General features: G+C 40.3%; 1 protein-coding gene across 1 annotated transcript in view; it reads left to right on the top strand.

Annotated features, from left to right (window-relative positions):
• The first annotated feature begins 211 nt into the window (after positions 1–211).
• Positions 212–19759, top strand: part of LOC140466869 (mitogen-activated protein kinase 11-like) — a 55660-nt gene continuing 36112 nt past the window's right edge. The window contains exons 1-2 of the mRNA XM_072562610.1: positions 212–568; positions 17250–17379. Coding sequence (XP_072418711.1) covers positions 456–568; positions 17250–17379 — 243 coding nt within the window. The 5' untranslated portion in view covers positions 212–455. The remainder of the gene's footprint in view (positions 569–17249; positions 17380–19759) is intronic.

The following is a 19759-nucleotide window of genomic DNA, read 5'->3' as shown; positions in this document are numbered from 1 at the left end:
GGAAGGCACCACATCCCCAGGGGAACATGGAAAAATGGATTAGTGGAGATCTGCTAAACTCTGATCGGTAAAAGTGGAAACCACTTCAGAAAAGGTGCGTACCAGGAGACACATTGGAGAAAGCATGGGCAGGGAACGAAACCCAAACTGCGTGGCGGAGTTTCCCCACAGCCACTCAGTGACTGAAGCGTGAGACCTCGCGTGCAGTTGAAGCAGTTGCAAATATATTCGCACTCGATGTGACAACTCATCGCGAAGGCAGGTCGCTGTGCAAGCTTCAGCGGCTGGTCGCGAGTGGTTTGTGCACAGTGAGTGCTGCCCGCCTGCCTTCTGGGGCCCGAATGGAATAAAATGCGAGCGTGTGCCTGCAATCTGTAACCAGTTTCGATTCGACGCTGACAGCAAGACAGGGAGGGGGCTCCGGCCGCCGGCTTGCTGCGTTTGATGGAGTAAAAATGTCAGTGAGGACTGGCTTTTACAAACAAGAATTAAACAAAACGAAATGGGAGGTGCCGGAGAGATACCAGAATCTGACTCCCGTTGGATCAGGGGCTTATGGATCTGTCTGGTGAGTAAAATATGCTCCGAAACTGCTAGAGAGATTCACCCCAGCAGGAATATGAGGCTATTTTATGGCTGATTTTTTTTTTGTTTTGTTTTAGACGGTTTGGGCATTAATCACACTTGCATTGTCAAAATTGTGTTTATAAATATGGAGAATTGTCTGCAGTCCCTGTAACAAATGTAACTCGGCGGTAAGGTACCCCTTTGGAAAGTGCAGGGGTGCAATCTCACTCAGACTGCGCTTCCTCAAAAATTGCAGTGACTACTTTGCCCGGAGAAATGGCAAGATAACCATGTTGGAATGGGCTGTATGGGCGTGGTTTGTACAGACAGGCGAGATGTCGGTGTGAGAGCACGGTATCGGTGCGGGATTTTAGTCTGTGCATTTGGCCGAGGACAGTTAAACAGCAGTTCCACGCCTCTGTGGTCAATTGCAAAAGATGTTTACATAAGCAAAGGGTCTTCATCTACGGCCCTTTGATGACGTTGGCATTAATGGTCAAAGTGACAAGTGACAATAGTCTGTCCCGGAACGAAATGACATGATGGCCAATTGCATCTTCTGCCATCACTTTTTAAATTTTAGCTTCAATTCACTTCCAGGCCCCAATGGTGTTTAAGTTGAAGTAATTAAATAAATGACTTAGTAGCCATTGGTCTTCCTATTAAGATATATATTTAAACATGTGAAATTTTATTCCTGAATAATTTCAGAAAGTTGTGACTGTAAACAGATTTTGCATTACTTATTTGATTTTTCTGTTGTCTGATATTGAAACTGCGGCATACCTCAAGTATGATGTGGAGGTGGTGGGGTGGACAAGGTCAGAAGTCACACAACTCCTAAGTTATAGGCAGAAGTGCTGTACTGCAGATGCTAGAGATTAGAGCCTAGATTAGAGCGGTGCTGGAAAAGCACAGCAGGTCAGGCAGCCTCTGAGGAGCAGGAAAATCAATGTTTTGGGCAAAAGCCCTTCATCATGAACAGATTTATTTGGAATCACAAACTTCCGGAGCATTGCCCCTTCATCACTTCACCTGACCAAGGGACCGTGCTCCGAAAGCTTGTGATTTCAAATAAACCTGTTGGACTATAACCAGTTGACTTTGACCTTACCCAAAGTAAGCCTTATTTCTCCAAATGGTGCTACTGTATATAACCATTCCACAGGGTTTGAATTGTACAGCAAGAGAAAGACCAGACTCAGAGCCGTGGAAATGGTCCCAAGCATGTGTGACCTTTCCACACAGCCTTGCAGTTATCCCTCTTCAATTATACAGTCAATTTATTTTTGAAAGACATTAGTGAATCTGCTTTCACCACCTTTTCAAATCAAATCAACTTACTGTGCATAGACATTCTCCTTACCTAAGAATGCCAACCTGTCTCATTTGGTTACTTCCCTTTCTGGCATTTTACCCAATCAAAATCCTTCATGAGTTTCAATATCCCTACCAGATTTCCACTTAAGATTGGATTCCCTACAGTGTGGAAACAGGCCCTTCGGCCCAACATGTCCACACCAACCTCTGAAGAGTGACCCACCCAGTCCCCTCTGACTAATGCACCTAACACTATGGGCAATTTAGCATGGCTAATTCACCTGACCTGCACATCTTTGGATTGTGGGAGGAATCCAGAGCACCTGGAGGAAACCCACGCAGACACGGGGAGAATGTGCAAACTCCACACAGATAGTCTGCCAAGACTGGAATTGAACCTGGGACCCTGGTGCTGTGAGCCAGCAGTGCTAACCACTGAGCCACCGTGCCACTTAAGTTTCTCTTCTTAAGAAATACAAGTCCCTTGAATGTCCCACTGTCAGTCTTTCGTTGTTGATCACATTCTAATATATCTTTTCAATATATCTCGAATGCCTTGAATGCTTCTTGAAATGTGCCCAAAATAATTACATTATTTGGCTGAGGTCAACCCAACATAACTTCCTTTCTTTTGTCCCAAAGTTTGTTTCTGTGCCCCAATAAAATTGTATATTACTATTTACTTCATATTGCCTCTCCTTATTCTTCCTGCAAAATGAGTCACTTCTGACTTCTCTGCGTGGTGTTCCATCTGCCACATGTCTGTCCTATTGGGTAATCTATGTGCTTCTGAAGTCTGTTACCATCCTCCTCATTGTTTGGTAAATTTACAACTTCTGCTTCATCTGCAAGTTTAGTCATTAATATGAATTACATTATATTTTGGTTGCATCACTGCCTTGTTCATCCTGCCAGTATTGGTAAAGAAGGGTTTTGGTTAAAGTTCTCAGCAAAGAAAAGTGTCCAGTTAATTTTGTTAGTGATGCAGTTTCACCAACTGTTTTTCTGGTGGGTAAAGCATAATGAATACAAATAATGGTATTCATTTTCATTAATGAAGATTTGATATTGCTGGTAGAACCTGTATTTATTGCTCTTCTTCAGTTGCCCTGCAAAATTGGTATTGGGCCCTCTTTCATGGTTGGTGATTTTTAGTACAACTGTGTAGCTTACCAGGTTACTCTAGATGGCAGTCATATTGCTGTTGTATTGAAGCCATATGCTTTTCCAAGGAAAGGATGCTAGCAGCCTTTCCTTCTTGAAGGTCAATGATCCAATTGGGCTTTTACAAAAATCCATGGCCACTTTGGCAGACATCAGTTTTAGTTTATTATTCCTAGATTTTTAAAAAATGGCTTCATATTCTCAAAGTGAAATTTTGGTGAAATTTAAAGTTGCTTTTTTTTAAATTACAAGCCCATAGTGCTGAATACTTGCTGACTTTGGAGTTTTATCCATATCATCAGTGTCACCAAGTGGGGAGGCATGGTGTAATGGAAATGTCACCAGACTAGCAATGAATAACTCCAGACTAACACCTGGACATGGGTTTGAATGCCACTATGGCAGATGGGAAAAATTGAATTCAATAAAAAGCTAGCTGTGTGTCCATCTGGTTCACTAATGCACTTTGTGGAATTTGCCTTCCTGACCTGGCCTGGCCAATGTGTGAACCTAGACCCACAGCAATGTTGTTGACTTTAAACTGCCCTCTGGGAAATTAGGGAAAGGCAGAAAATGCTAACCATAGTCCATGAATAAATAAAAATGCTAATGTTATGCTAGTGAGATGCTAATATTCTAAAGTTCTTCATGTACTTTGTTATGGATCAGTGTCCTAATATGGCTTCAGTAATAGCCTATGGTTAATTTTTGGAAAACTGAATCTCCTGCCATGCATTACAACAGGATGTTGGTCCCACTAATGTTATAACTGTGCACTGGCACCTTACTGGAACAGGAAGCCGGTGCTCCTGACCCAATTGTGTCCCTTGTTGCTGCTGCTCCCTTTGCTGTCCTGCACAGTGCTTCATTCAGAGAGAATGAGGCAGTAAATGAGATGATAGCTGAACTGAAAATGTGTTGCTGGAAAAGCGCAGCAGGTCAGGCAGCATCCAAGGAGCAGGAGAATCGACGTTTTGGGCATGAGCCCTTCTTCAGGAGATGGTAGCTGAATCAACAATGGTTCCCCTGGGTCGATGGTTATCCACACACCTTACAAATGGGAGTTCTTTTAAAACAAAATTAATAAATTTGCTTCATTTATTTCACTTTCCAATGTAGTGCATGTATGGAAAGGGACATTCTCTGATAAACCTGAACTGACAAGTAAAGAAGATTTTAAGATACAGCATCTACCTGCAGCATTGCTGACAGTGACATGCGGGCACTGAGACTGCATAGGTAGAGAGCGCATCCCCTGCAGGTATGGTGCTAGAAAATGCAACCTTTGGTTAGAATTATTTTTCTGTTCTCTAACCTATTTGACCTTCTTGCACAATATAATGTAAGACTACAGGTATTTCAGTTTTCAGTCATAATTCTTACGGCATTCATTTGTGCTAGACATTCATTTTAATTAGATGTTTAGCATTTATTCAGCAAAACAATTTAGTGCCATGGAATTTAACTAAACTTGGTTTTCATTGCATTTGGACTTGTACTTCATCTCTGCTGCACTTCAGAAACAACTTCATAAATGGTGATTTAAGGCCTGTACATTTGCAGAATAACACCCCATGTGCACTGAGAAACTGGAATCAAACTGATTTGTTTTGCCTTGCTCCACTCCTTTGTACTGGGTACAGTAAAACACAACTAATATCATCTGTCCTTTACCAAATACCTTGTAACATAGTTAACATGTAACATAGTTAAAAAGCATTTCATGCAAAATGTAGTAATTGAGGAACTGATTTTCCATGAATGATGTCTTAGGTAATTTAGTATAAACTAATTATCAAATCTGATCACAACTCCTTTGTTCAGATAAATGATTGTTTCCAGAACCATAACTGGGTAATATTTTTCTATAGAAATAATTGTCTTATGAGACTTTCCTATTCTCATTTATCTCAGTGATATTCTACACTCTAAGTTAGTGAAAGTGTGAACTGGTAATAGTGTAAGAAAATGGATGTTTGGGATCTGAGTTAATAGAACAAGCAATTGGAGTTCTTCTCAACCAATCAGATAAGGGTTTATGAAATTAGCAGTGCAAAGGCAGAAGAAAATGTGATTTTTACTAAATCTCATGATAAATCAGGTAAAGAAGGGGGGAAATGGGCAAGAGAATATATTAATTGAAAGGAAAAAAGACAAAAGGGAAGTTTATATTTATAAAATATCCAGCAACAATTAAAATCTCAAGGAATGAGGCTTCACACACGTAATAGTTAAGAGAGCTTCATGAATTAACAAGAAGAATCTCTAGCAATGAATCCACTGTTCATTAAGTTGTATTAGTTTTAGTTAAATAGGTGTAAATCCTAAATGGCTGAAAAGAAATTCATGTCATTTGAGATCAGTTCTAACTTTATGTGGTGGCTTTACTTTGTATGTGTTTGTACTCAGAGTGGATCAATTAAAATCGGCAATGCTAAGAGGCTAGCATTGGACATATAGATATCTTGAAGATAACATGAGCAGTGGTGTGACACTGAAAGAGAATCATCAGATCATGATTTGGCATAACTGAGAGCCAGTGTAGATGAGCAAGCATGGGGCTAAGGGGAGAGCAGGACTTAGTGCAAATAATAATGCGTACAGCAGAATTTTGGTTGTGCTCAAGTTAATGGAGAGTAGAATGTCAAGGACTGCAAGATCATGTTGGAATAGTCAAGAATGAGAGGTATTGAAGGGTGTTAGCAGAAGGTGAGAAGACGAGGCAATAGAGGATCATATTATGAAAATGAATATAGGCATATGCAGTGATAATAGTGTGGATGTGTAGCTAGGTGTTGATCATGGCAGCAAAGAGATTATAACAGGATTTGGACCAGATGGGCCAATGGGCTGAGAAGTGGTAGATGGAGCTTAATTCAGATAAATGCGAGATGCTGCATTTTGGGAAAGCAAATCTTAGCAGGACTTATACACTTAATGGAAAGGTCCTATGGAGTGTTGCTGAACAAAGAGACCTTGGAGTGCAGGTTCATAGCTCCTTGAAAGTGGAGTCGCAGGTAGATAGGATAGTGAAGAAGGCGTTTGGTGTGCTTTCCTTTATTGGTCAGAGTATTGGGTACAGGAGTTGGGAGGTCATGCTGCGGCTGTACAGGACATTGGTTAGGCCACTGTTGGAATATTGCGTGCAATTCTGGTCTCCTTTCTATCGGAAAGATGTTGTGAAACTTGAAAGGGTTCAGAAAAGATTTACAAGGATGTTGCCAGTGTTGGAGGATCTGAGCTACAGGGAGAGGCTGAACAGGCTGGGGCTGTTTTCCCTGGAGCATCGGAGGCTGTGGAGTGACCTTACAGAGGTTTACAAAATTATGAGGGGCATGGGTAGGATAAATAGACAAAGTCTTTTCCCTGGGGTCGGGGAATCCAGAGCTAGAGGGCATAGGTTTAGGGTGAGAGGGGAAGGATACAAAAGAGACCTAAGGGGCAACTTTTTCATGCAGAGGGTGGTACATGTATGGAATGAGCTGCCAGAGGATGTGGTGGAGGCGGGTACAATTGCAACATATAAGAGGCATTTGGATGGGTATATGAATAGGAAGGATTTGGAGGGATATGGGCCGGGTACTGGCAGATGGGACTAGATTGGGTTGGGATATCTGGTCGGCATGGACGGGTTGGACTGAAGGGTCTTTTTCCATGCAGTACATCTCTATGACTCTATATCATGAAGGTTACAGCAATCTGATAATGGGCAATGAAATGTTTGGTGTCAGTACCATGGGAAAGGAGTGAGGAGTTGCAGCTGGTGTTTAATTTGGATAAAGGTAAGATATGGTATTGTATTTTGGTAAGAAAAACAAGGACTGGATTTATTCAATTAAAAGTATGGCTTTGGTTAATGCTGTAGGACAGAGAGATCTCGGGCAGAGAGATCTAGGGGTTCATGTCCACAATTCTTTTGAAGTTTGTGTCATATGTAGACAGGGTGGTCAAGAAGGTGCTTAGCATGCTTGCTTTCATTGCTCAGACCTTTTGAATATAGGTGTTGTGATGTTATGTTGAGGTTGTACAGGATATTGGTGAGGATTCTTATGGAGTGCTGTGTCCATTTCTAGTCACCCTATTATTAAGCTGGAGAGGGTTCAGAAAAAAAACCTACCAGGATGTTGACAGGAATGGAGGTTTTGAGTTACAAGGAGAGGTTGGATAGGCTGGAACGTTTTTGACTGGAGTGTTGAAGAGTGACCTTATAGAGGTTTACAGAATCATGGGGTTACAGAGGGCTACAGAGAAGGCGAATGACGGGTATCTTTTCCCTGGGTTGAGGTAGGGGAAATATTTTTAAGGAGGGAGGAGATAGATTTTAATAAGGCATGAGGGGCAACTTTTTTACACAGTGGTTCTTGCATGAAATGAACATCCAGAGGAAGTGGTGGATGTGGGTACAGTTACAACATTTAAAAGTCATTTTGGATAAGTATATGAATAAGAAAGGTTTGGAGGGATGTGGGCCAAGCACGGGCAAGTAAAACTAGTTTAGTTTGGGATTATGAATGGCATGGACTGGTTGGACTAAAGAGGTAAAAACAAGGGTTGCAGATGCCGGAAACCAGAGTCTAGATTAGAGTGGTGCTAGAAAAGCACAGCAGGTCAGGCAGCATCCAAGGAGCAGGAAAGTCAACGTTTCAGGCAAAAGCCCTTCATCAGGAATGGAGCTCTGATAAAGGGCTTTTGCCCGAAATGTCGATTTTCCTGCTCCGCTGGTTGGACTAAAGAGTCTGGTTCCATGCTCTATGACTATGATACTAGTTTCAGCCTTTATTTAATTAAAGGATGTTTCTGCTAATCTAGTACTGGATGTTAGATAGGCAATCCTATAATTAGCATCACTGGAGAACTTGAGAGAGGTGGAGAGCTGCGTCAGCACTATGCATGTAACAACTAAGGCTGCATTTTCAAATGAAGTTGACTATTTCCATTTTTAGTGTGCGTCTGCTCTCACCTGAATTCATTGTAGGATGTTCCCACTATTATTTTGAAAGCAAATTATGGGCTGTTAGAGGGCAAAATACTCAGAGGTTCTGAGTGTTGTGTGAGGACACCATAAATATTTCACATCATGGCACATCCACTTTTAATTTGGAAAACTGCCTAAAGAATTGTAGAAGGAAAACATTGTTGAAGACATGGTATCAATCAATGTCAGTTGAACTTACACAGAAGCAAAAACTGAGAGTGTGTTGCAGTTTTATCAAAATCTGATCGTAAAAAGATACATTCATGTCTTGAGTGAGATTCACTTGTCAGGATTAAGGCAATTCTGCATGGTTTAGTTAGCTCCAGAAAAAAAACACAGCAGTGAAGACCATCCAGCTTAGCGGTCCTAACAAATTATACTCTCTGCAGCCAATGTTACTCAAAGAGCAGACGTAGGCTATTGAGGGATGTGTCCTTTAAAATCTGTGATATCTCAGAATTTGTTTGATTGCCTTCAGGGTAGGAGGAGGGTTTGGCAGCAGGCTGACAGGAGATCAGGCAGATGGCAATGGAGATTGTGGTGTGGATAAGTTATTTTGATGGAACAACTTCCCAATGTACAATTTCCATATGTTCATAAAATTGTCCCACAAATGATACATGTTACTGCAACAGAATAGTGAAAGTCATTTGCAGTTGTGATATTGTTCAATGTAGATGCATGCTTGGCTCCCACGTTCTCCAGACTATAAACATGTCATTCTAAGTTTTGTTGACTTGCAAAAGATCCCATTGTTCTTCCAGCTGTATGTTCATTGGCCTACATTGGTTCTTTATCAAACTAGATATTGACTTTTAAAATTCTCAACCTTGTCTTAAACTTCCACCAGGATCTAGCCCCTTTCTGAATTTAATCTTCTCAAGCCCAACAACCCTCCCAAATATCTACACTATTCTAATTGTGGCTTCTTCTGTATTCCAAATTATGGTCGGTTCTGATATGATGTGATAGTTCTGTTCCCATGTGACCTCACAATGTAAGAAAATCACGTAAGAGCAGCAATATTTAAACTAATCACATTATAGCCAATACAAGTAAAGAAAGTCCATATTCTACAAATAATGATTGAAATCCTTCAATCGCATTACAGCCAATTTGTGTTGAAGAAATGCACATTATAATCGACCTGACCAAATATTTACTTCTGAAGAGAGGTCACTGGACTGGAAACATTAACTCTGATTTCTTTCCACAGTTGCTGCCAGATGAGCTGAATCTTGACAGCAATTTATGTTTTTGTTTCTGATTTTCAGCATCCACATTGTTTACACTTTTTTGTTTAGTATTTACTTCACCATTGCTGGCTGCATCCTCATTTGCTTAGGCCCCAAGCTGGAGGATTTCCTCCCTACCCATCTTTTGCCTTTCTACTTTGATTTCCTCCCTTAAGACTCATTTTCAAACCTAATCTACCTCTTTGTAAAGTCGTTGGTCATCTGACCTAATAGCTCCTTGGTTAGGTTTTATGAGGCTCGTGTAAACCCTGGGACATTTTAATTTAAGGGTGCTAGATAAATGTAAATTTTCATACACAGTTGCATTTTAAAATACGATGATATATACGGTGTCTGATCTTGCAGCTATTTTTTTCTGTAATCCTGTGTGGAAAACAAAACTAGTATCTGCAGCATTGTTAGAAGACAAACTCTGTGTTTTAATAAGTTGATAATTCACAATAGGACATCAAATACCACTAAAGTTCTGAGCTGCAGAATGTAAGGATGTATACTCAGTGTGAAATTTTCAATCTCAGCAGCGTCTTGGCCAAAGACTGCATAGTCGAGAAAGATGTTGGAAAAGTATAGTAGGGCTGCTTTTACACACTTCCTAATTCAAGAATGGCATTATCACAGACCTTAAAACAGGTGCTTTTTAAGTATTAAAAATAGCAGTCTAACCTTTTGTGGCTTTGCAGTATTGTGGATTCTAATAATTTTTTTTCCACTTGAACTAACCCTTGAAATCACTGTGTTATTTGCAGATTACAATATTGTGGTTTAAAAGCAGTGGAGTACAGAAACTGATATCAAATTCATAGATTTAAAAAGGGAAAATGTAAACTAGCTGGCAGTGATCCACGTGCATGTATTTGTGCTATATGATTTACATTGTTGAGTGAATATATAAAATTAAGGTATAATTGGTTTCTCTGATCAAATAGTAACAATGACTATTTTCCTTTAATTGAGTAGTAAAAATGCAAAGACAAATATTAAAGCTGTTCACCTGTGAGGCACAATCATCTCGACAATGGATTACAATCCTTACAGATAAAACGTGGGCTCTGTGCATTTCATCAGTAGTATTGAAATTGTATAGAAGCACCTTAAAGTGGAACATGGTGCAGGGAGAAAGTTTTAAATTTTAGTGCATATTCTGTCATTTTCAATTTGAAGTGTTTTTTTTTCCCATGGACTGTATGCCTGACAAAGAATGCAAATTGTGATATAAAGACTAGGACAAAGAACAAAGAAAATTACAGCACAGGAACAGGCCCTTCGGCCCTCCAAGCCTGCGCCAATCCAGATCCTCTATCTAAACCTGTCGCCTATTTTCTAAAAATTTGTAGCCCTCTGCTCCCTGCCCATACATGTATCTGTCTAGATATCTTAAATGACGTGCCCGCGTTACCACCTCCACTGGCAGTGCGTTCCAGGCACCCACAACCCTCTGTGTAAAGAATTTTCTATGCATATCTCCCTTAAACCTTTCCCCTCTCATTTTGAACTCATGACCCCTAGTAACTGAGTGGGGAAAACACTTCTTGCTATCCACCCTGTCTATACCTCTCATGATTTTGTGGACCTCAATCAGGTCTCCCATCAAAACCCGTCTTTCTAATGAAAATAATTCTAATCTATTCAATCTCTCTTCTTAGCTAGTGCCCTCCATCCCAGGCAATATCCTGGTGAACCTCCTCTGCATCCTCTTCAAAGCATCCACATCCTTTTGGTAATGTGGCGACCAGAACCGTATGCAATACTCCAAATATGGCTGAACCAATGTCTTATACAACTGTAACATGACCTGCCAATTCTTGTACTCAATACCCCGTCCGATGAAGAAAAGCATGCCATATGCCTTCTTGGTGACTCTATTGATCTGCGTTGCCACCTCTAGGAACAATGGACCTGAACACCCAGATCTCTCTGTACATTAATTTTCTCCAGGGCTTTTCCAATTACTGTATAGTTCTGTCTTGAATTGGATCTTCCAAAATGCATCAGCTCACATTTGCCAGGATTGAACTCCATTTCCATTTCTCCGCCATACTCTCCAACCTATCTATATTCTGCTGTATTCTCTGACAGTTCCCTTCACTATCTGCTACTCCACCAATCTTGGGTGTCATCTGCAAACTTGCTAATCAGACTACATATACCTTCCTCCAGATCATTTATGTATATCACAAGCAACAGTGGTCCTAACTCATATCCCTGTGGTATACCACTGGTCACAGTTCTCCATTTTAAGAAACTTCTTTCCAATACTACTCTCTGTCTCCTGTTGTCCAGCCTGTTCTTTATCCATCTAGCTAGTACACCCTGGACCACATGCGACTTCACTTTCTCTATCAGCCTACCATGGGGAACCTTACCAAATGCTTTGGTGAAGTCCATGTATATGACATCAACAGCCCTTCCCTCATCAATCAACTTTGTCATTTCCTCAAATAATTCTAGTAAGTTGGCAAGATATGACCTTCCCTGCACAAAACCATATTGCCTATCACTGATAAGTCCATTTTGTTCCAAGTGGGAATAGATCCTATCCCTTAGTATCTTCTCCAGCAGCTTCCCTACCACTGGCGTCAGGCTCACTGTTCTACAATTACCTGAATTATTCTGCTACCCTTCTTAAACAAGGAGACAATATTAGCAATTCTCCAATCCTTCAGGACCTCACCCATGTTCAAAGATGCTACAAAGGTATCTGTAAAGCCCCAGCTATTTCCTCTCTCACTTCCCCATCCAGACCTGGGGAATTTGTCCACCTTAATGCCTTTTAGAGTACTCAACACTTTCTCCCTCCTTATGCTGACTTGACCTAGAGTAATGAAACAATTATCTTAACCTGAACATTCGACATGTCCCTCTCCTCGGTGAATACCGATGCAAAGTACTCATTAAGAATCTCACCCGTTTTCTCTGACTCCATGAATAACTTTCCTGCTTTGTCGTTTAATGGGCCAACGCTTTCTCAAGTTACCCTCTTGTTCCTTATACATGAATAAAAGGCATTGGGACTTTCCTTAATCGTGTTTTGCTAAATATATTTTCATCACCTCTTTTAGACCTCTCAATTCCTCATTTCAGATTGGTCCTACATTCCCGATATTCTTCCAAAGCTTCGGCTGTCTTCAGTTGCCTAGACCTTATGTATGCTTCCCTTTTCCTCTTAGCTACTCTCACAATATCACCTATCACCCATGATTCTCTAATCTTGTAATTTGTATCCCTCATTTTCACAGGAACATGTCTCTCCCTGCACTCTAACCAACCTCTCTTTAAAACCTCCCACAGCTGCTCCCAATCTACATTCCCCAGCTCCTGCTGAATTTTGGTCGCATTAGCCTTCCCCCAATTTAGCATTCTTCCTTGAGGACCACTCTCGTCTTTGTCCATGAGTATTCTAGAACTTACAGAATTGTGATCACTATTCCCAAAGTAATCCCCAACAGAAACTTATGCCACCTGCCTGGGTGGTTGAAGTGTCAGTATATATTTCAATACAATTTTATAATGGACCTATTATAATTGTATTGAAATACATAAAAATGCAACTTGTCATCGTCATCGAATTACACGGCACAAAAACAGACTCTTTGTTCCAACTTGTTTGTGCTGCCCAGATGTCCTAAACTGATCTAGTCCTATATGCTAGCATTTGGCCCATCTCCCTCTAAACCCATCCTATTCCTATCTAGATCTCTTTTTAAGTGCTGTAATTGCACCTGCTTTAACCACCTCCTCTGGCAGTTCATTTCATACACATACCATCCTGTGTGTGAAAATGTTGCCCCTTGGGTTGTTCTTAAAATCTTTCCCCTCTCACCTCAAACCTATGCCTTCTACATTTGGACTTTCCTACCTTGGGAAAAAAAAGACCTTGGCATTTCACCCTATCCACACCACTCATAATTTTATTAACCTCAGTCTCCCATGCTCCAGGGACAAAATTCCCAGCCTTTTTAATCTCTCCCTATAACTCAAACTCTCCAATTCTGGCAACATCCTGTAAATCATTTCTGAACCCTTTCAAGTTTAACAATATCTTTCTATAGCAGGGAGACCAGAATTGATCGCAGTTTTCTAAGAGTGGCCTCATCAATGTCCTATACAGCCGCAACATGACATCCCAACTTCTATACTCTAAGCACTGACCAAGCATGCCCAAATGCCGTCTTCACTATCCTGTCTACCTGCGACTCTAATTTCAAGGAACTATGCACCTGCACTCCTAGGTCTCTTTGTTCGGCAACAATCCCCAGGGTCCTACCATTAACTGTGTAAGTTCTGCCCTGGTTTCCCTTACCAAAATACAACAGCTCACATTTATCTAAACTGTATGGAGACAAATTGAATTTTAATGCGAATTCGGTATTATTCAAGTAAGTATTTTGCAATTAATAAAGTATATCTTGAGGGAAAAACTTCAGACAGTCCAGAATTATGGAGGATTATTGGACTCTACTCCATGTATACAATAAGGCTATATCACTTTTTTTAAGAAAACCAGATACTGTTTTCTGCAAAATAGCAAAGTATGAAAGCCAGAGGAAAATGAAGAGAGTAGACTGGCCAAGCGTACATTTCATCTGCCGAACAAACACTGGAGCTCATGTTGCATGTTGCACTGTACCTTTATATTGGCCCCTATCGGGCAACAGTACTGTGCAGTAGCTTTGTTTACAAGACTGTAGTTTCATTAAACAGGAACCTCCATTACCAGATGGCTGAATATCTGGTTTCCTTTTATAGCACTGTCCCCCTTTTTGTTTTTCAAGCCATGAATATTCTTGTGGTTGTCAACTCTTTTCACACAGTGCACCAATGAATGCATGAAAAGCACCTGACCTTTTACTGATGCCAAGTTAGAATGCCGACTGCTAATTTTCACATCTGGCGTCATTATCTTGAGTTTTAAAAAGCCACCTTACTCACCCAAAACAAAAGAGGAGAAGTTTGACTTCTGCCGTTAAAAAAAGCACTAATTGGAATGAGTTAATGTTCTGTGGAACAGTCTGTGTCAAGCTAAGGCCAGTACCAACTGTACTTTGAACAAAAGCTGCAAGTTGTGGGCTCCAGGCATGTATACTAACACAACTGCTCAGTCAGTGGATTGGCTGAGAACTCATTATGAATGATCGTGCAAAATTAACAAACAAATGGAATGGTTGGAAAGTCCTTGAAATCCTCTTTCTCAAAGTTGGCGGAGTCCACCATTGACATGCAAAACAAGGCTGAAGCATTTACTACTATCTTCATCAAGAAGTGTTCTTCTTGGCCTCCTTGCAGTTTCCCTATTGTTATATAAATGTAAAATAACAATTAGCCTCAGGCGACTGTCTGTGTAGAATTTGCACATTCTTCCCGTGTCTGAGTGGGTTTCCTCCAGGTGCTCTGGTTTCCTCCCACAGATCAATAATATGCAGGTTAGGTGAATTGGCCATTTTAAATTGCCCATAGCATTCAGGAATGTGTAGGTTACATGCATTAGTCAGGGTAGATGTAGAGTAGGGGAATGGTCTGGATGGGTGTCTCTTCGGAGGGTCTGTGTGGGCTTGTTGGGCTGAAGGTCCTGTTTCCACACTGTAGGGATTCCAATACTTCTAAGACACAAAGACAATGTAAAATTTAATTTTAAAGACTGGTTTAGCATACTGAATAAAGCAAAAGGTATGATCTTGACCATACCTTGGTTGTCATGCTGAGAATCTGTACTGATAATGAGCCACTACACTACCAAACTATTCCACTAAAGCTAGAATTCTGATGTCTACAGAAAAAAAATTGCTCAGATTTGGCCAGTCCCCTAAAAGCAGAAAAAATCCAATGAAGTGAATTGCTGCCCTATCAACTGACTCCAAATAATCAGTAACATGAAGAAAAGTACGTTAAAGTAGGATTTGTCTGCTTTACTGATGATTTTTGCTTGGGTTCAACTCTTAACCTTCAGACTTTATGACTATGTTGTTTCAAGTATGGATATGAGTTAAATTCCAGAGGTGAGGAGACAATGAGTATTGTTAGCATTAAAGCAGCATTTGACCAAGTGTAGCATCAAAAATCCTTTGTAAAACTGAATTCATTTTGGATCAGCAGTAGAACTGTCTTGTGGCTGGACTCGTGCCAAAGACAACAAAAGATCCTTGCCTCTTAGCAATTGCAATCACCTCAGCCCTACGGTGTTGCAGGCCTTCCACAGGGCAGAGTCCGACAACTGAGTATCTTTACTGCTTTGTCAATAGATATTCCTATGTTATAAGGTGAGATGTGGGCTGTTTGATAATCATTATGCAGTGTTCATTTCCATTTACAGTTACTCATATAACGAAGCAGTCCTCCATGCCTGCATGCAGAAAGAACTGGACAGTATCCAAGCTGGGACTGATATATGACAGTTAACATTGGTGTCATTCAAGTGTCAGGCAATGGCAATCTTCAACCTGAGACTCTGTCCAATGAATATGGTCCTTCCTATCACATTTAATGAATTGGCCATTCTAGATTGCCCATAGTGTTAGGTGCTTTAGTTAGATGGAGATGGGTCTGGGCGGGTTTCTCTTCGGAGGGTCGGTGTGGACTTGTTGGCCTGTTCCCACACTGTAGGGAATCTAATCTAATAGTATAGTTCCAGTTTCCTTCCCATTGATATCCTGGGGCTCATCAAATTCCAGAAACTCAAAGGGACCAGCTACATAAAAGAAGTGGTTATTGAAACTGGTTTTACAGGCCAGCTATTCTGCTCACCACTTAACTTGCCAAAGCCTGTCCACCAACTACATAACTCAATTGATAACATACTCCAACATTTACTTGAATAACTTAAATTCAAAGAAATTTTACCAGACTGGAATGGACAGGTTGTTTTTTTCTGAGAAAAGGATGGACAGGTGGGCCTTGAATCTGCTGGAAGTTGGAAGAGTAAGAGGAATCTTGATTTAGATGTGAACAGGATGTTTCCTCTTCTGGGAGAACTTTGAACTGGGAATCACTGTTCAAAAATCAGAGATTGCTCATTTTTAACAGAAATCAGGCAATTTATTTTCTGGGTCTTTAGAGTTCTAGCGTCCTTGAACTTCTTCAGGTAGAGAAAGACAGATTCTATGTAGACAAGGGGTCAAATGCTTGTTGGGATAGACAGAAATGTGGATTTGAGTGTATAATCAGATAAGCTATGATTTTATTGAATGGAAGAGTGAGCTCAGAGATGGATAGCACTGCATTTCCTGATTCATATGTTTGTTTGTATCAGTAATTTTTAAGACTTTTTCCCATGCTGCCATTTTCTGTTGAACAGAACTGAATGGTAACATGGTTAAACCAATGGGCTTACTTTCAGTTTACTTCATAACAATAGTTATTGATCTCCCTTGTTTGAGTGGGCTAAATGGTTATTGAAAAGCTATGGCATTGTAGAAACAAAAAGGGGGTACTGAAATGAAAACAGGGCGCTGGAAAAAACTCAAAGTCTGGAAATGTCTACACAGAGAGAAAAAGAATGGACATTTTGAGTCTGGAATGACTATTTTTTGGAACTCAATTTCAGATTTGCAGCATCTGCATATTTTGGTTTTAATGTTGCATTGTTTGTTTCATGCGGCCTATATAGCATTGCTGACACAAATCTATTTGCAACTCTTTCAATCTCCAGGATGAAAATGTGCCACCTTATTTTTTTTTCTAAAGTAAGAGAAGCATTATTTCGCAATCTTCCATAACTCAAAAATGGTTTCACATTACTTTGGCAGATATTTGAGAAACAGTCAGTGAACAAAAAAAAAATCAAATACGCTCCCAAATGCCTGTTTTCTTCTACAGATTCCAAAGGGAATTGCAATCAGTTAATAGCTAAATGAAATACAAGTGAGGACTTTCCAGGTAGCTGCCTAGAAAGCTTTCATTTTAGCAGGCACAGCTTCTTTTGGGCTTGAACAGTTTTCATTGTGTGGCTGATTTGTATTGTTTTATTTGTTTAGCTCTGCCTATGATACAAGGACACGACGGAAGGTAGCAATAAAAAAGCTATCAAGACCATTTCAGTCACTGATTCATGCAAGGAGGACATACAGAGAGCTGAGATTGTTAAAGCACATGAAACATGAAAATGTAAGTGAATATTTTATTCTAAAATATGTTGACTATCTATTGCTATGTTATAATTGCAATCAAAAATATGTTGTGAAAAAGTGATGAAAATGATTTTTCAGTTATTTCTAATCTTACAAATAAAAATGAGAAATTTCAAAAGCAAAATTCTATTGAGACTATCTTGAAGCCTACATTTTAAAGGAGTAAGCTCATTCAGTTTATTGTATTTTAGGATTATCTTCTTTCAGCATTATGCTAGCTCCCTATGGAGAGCTTCACATATTTAAAATGTCTGATTGAAATGTATTTGCACCTTTACCAAAGTGTACCAGTAAGGAAATTGTAGGTACTGTGCAACCTTTTTCAGTTTATACTCTCCCTGTGCAGTACCCAGTAGGAATTTTGTCCCATTTATATCAGACATGATTGACCAAGCCATTTGACAAATGGTCTCCTTCAGATTGTCACAATTTCACTGTATCATTGGTTGTTGAATGGACTCATCTTCTAACGTATCTACCCTCACTAACACCGTTGTGGCCAAGGTTCACAGCCCCATCATCAATTGAACGGATTTTGCCAGAAGAACCCAAGAGATATTCTTGGCCCTCATCAAACACAAGTACTCTTGCTTGGCTAATTTTGTGGGGTTCTATCTTCCTGACACAATTACATTCTTCTTGAGTTGGGAATTCTCACATTCCCTGATCACCGAAGCACCTAACAAGAGAGTTGATAGAGATACGCCCATGGAAGACAAAGCTTGCATTTCTGCCAAAGGGAAGAAAATATAGCTCACCTGGCTTTTGAGGCCAGGATCAAGTTCTGAACACTACTGTCACAATCCATTCAGGAATACACACTGAAATTTGAACCCCAGATCATCACTAAAGTTAAAAATTTAAACCAGGCAGAAGATATAAAAGTTTGAATACGCATACAAACAGATTCAAGAACAGTTTCTTCCCCGCTGCTGTGTTAGACTTTTAAACGGACCTCTCAAATATTAATTCTGATCTCTCTCTCTGCACTTTCTCTGCAGCTGTACCACCATATTCTGCACTATGTTCAGCTATCCTGCTGCGTTTGTGTGGTACAACCTGCCTGTATAGCATGCAAAACAATTGTATCTCGGTATATGTGACAACAATAAATTAAATACCAACTGAAAATTCAAGCATCCAACTTTCATATCTAATGAAGTCAGGTCAATAAAAATCAGTAACAAAAAAAACTATTTATTGCAAATAAGTGAGTTCTAACCAAGGGCAGACAATTTTTTAATTATTAACTTACAGTTCTCTCATTAATCTCTGCCCTTTCTTACACCACTATACATACATGCAGATAGACAAAATCTAAAATAAAAAAGAGTAAGTGCACTTTTGCAGAAAATTCAGTCTACTTCACTTTCCTTACATTTCACTCCAATTATACACTTGTGCCTGTTCACTGGATGGATATCAGTCAGTGCCATGAGAAACAGGGGCTATCTTCCTAACTCTGCCAAATTTGTAGACTGTGCTCGGACTTTAATGGGAATGTCCCAACATTCAGGATGGAATGTGCCCTCTTTGTCTGATCCTGGTGATGGAAGAATACAATGTTAACATTTTGTGGTGGTTATTTCCATACCACTGGCATCACACACCTCTGGGAAATTTTCCTGGGGCCCTTAAAATCATGACCATACAGAGGTCTCAAGGCCACATTCGCAAACAGAAAGATGAGCACAAGTCTTATTCCCAGCGATCTCCTCCTAATTCACAACCTCTGAGCTTGCTGTCCAATTAAGGACAGTCCCATCAGGCAGCCAGCAGTTCTGTAGCTTTAGCAGATCCACTGGGGGAAGTATGCAGTGCCATGAGGGCACCTCAACATATCGACACACCTTAGGTGAGTTGAACTTAAAAATGTAGAAGTGCCAAACTAGTAAGTTCCAACGGCATTTCCGTAAGGAGGCAGTCTCAATGGAGATTGTATGGTGCATGTAGCTAATCTAGGTCCCTTTCTATTGCTGAGAAATGGCAATAGTGGAATGCATTCAGGAGCCAGCTAACCTCCCTGCTCATCAGCCAAAGGGGTCAGAAAGATTCTGTCTGTTGTCTTCCTCCTCCATCTCATTCCTTCAGGATGAGTATCCACAATTTCATCTGTGAATCAATGCTTTCTGTTAGTGGCTGATGTTATACCTAAGATTCCCTTAGTCAGCAGGTGATTTAATTTCAGGAATTTAATAACTCATTATTTTCCAAGTTTGTGAGAAGATTTGTAGCTCGGGTGCTCGTTGTTGCGGTTCTGTTCACCGAGCTGGGAATTTGTGTTGCAGACGTTTCGTCCCCTGTCTAGGTGACATCCTCAGTGCTTGGGACCCTCCTGTGAAGCGCTTCTGTCATGT

Source organism: Chiloscyllium punctatum, chromosome 44, assembly GCF_047496795.1.
Source record: "Chiloscyllium punctatum isolate Juve2018m chromosome 44, sChiPun1.3, whole genome shotgun sequence".
Classification (NCBI taxonomy): domain Eukaryota; kingdom Metazoa; phylum Chordata; class Chondrichthyes; order Orectolobiformes; family Hemiscylliidae; genus Chiloscyllium; species Chiloscyllium punctatum.
This window is presented reverse-complemented; position numbering and strand designations above follow the sequence as displayed.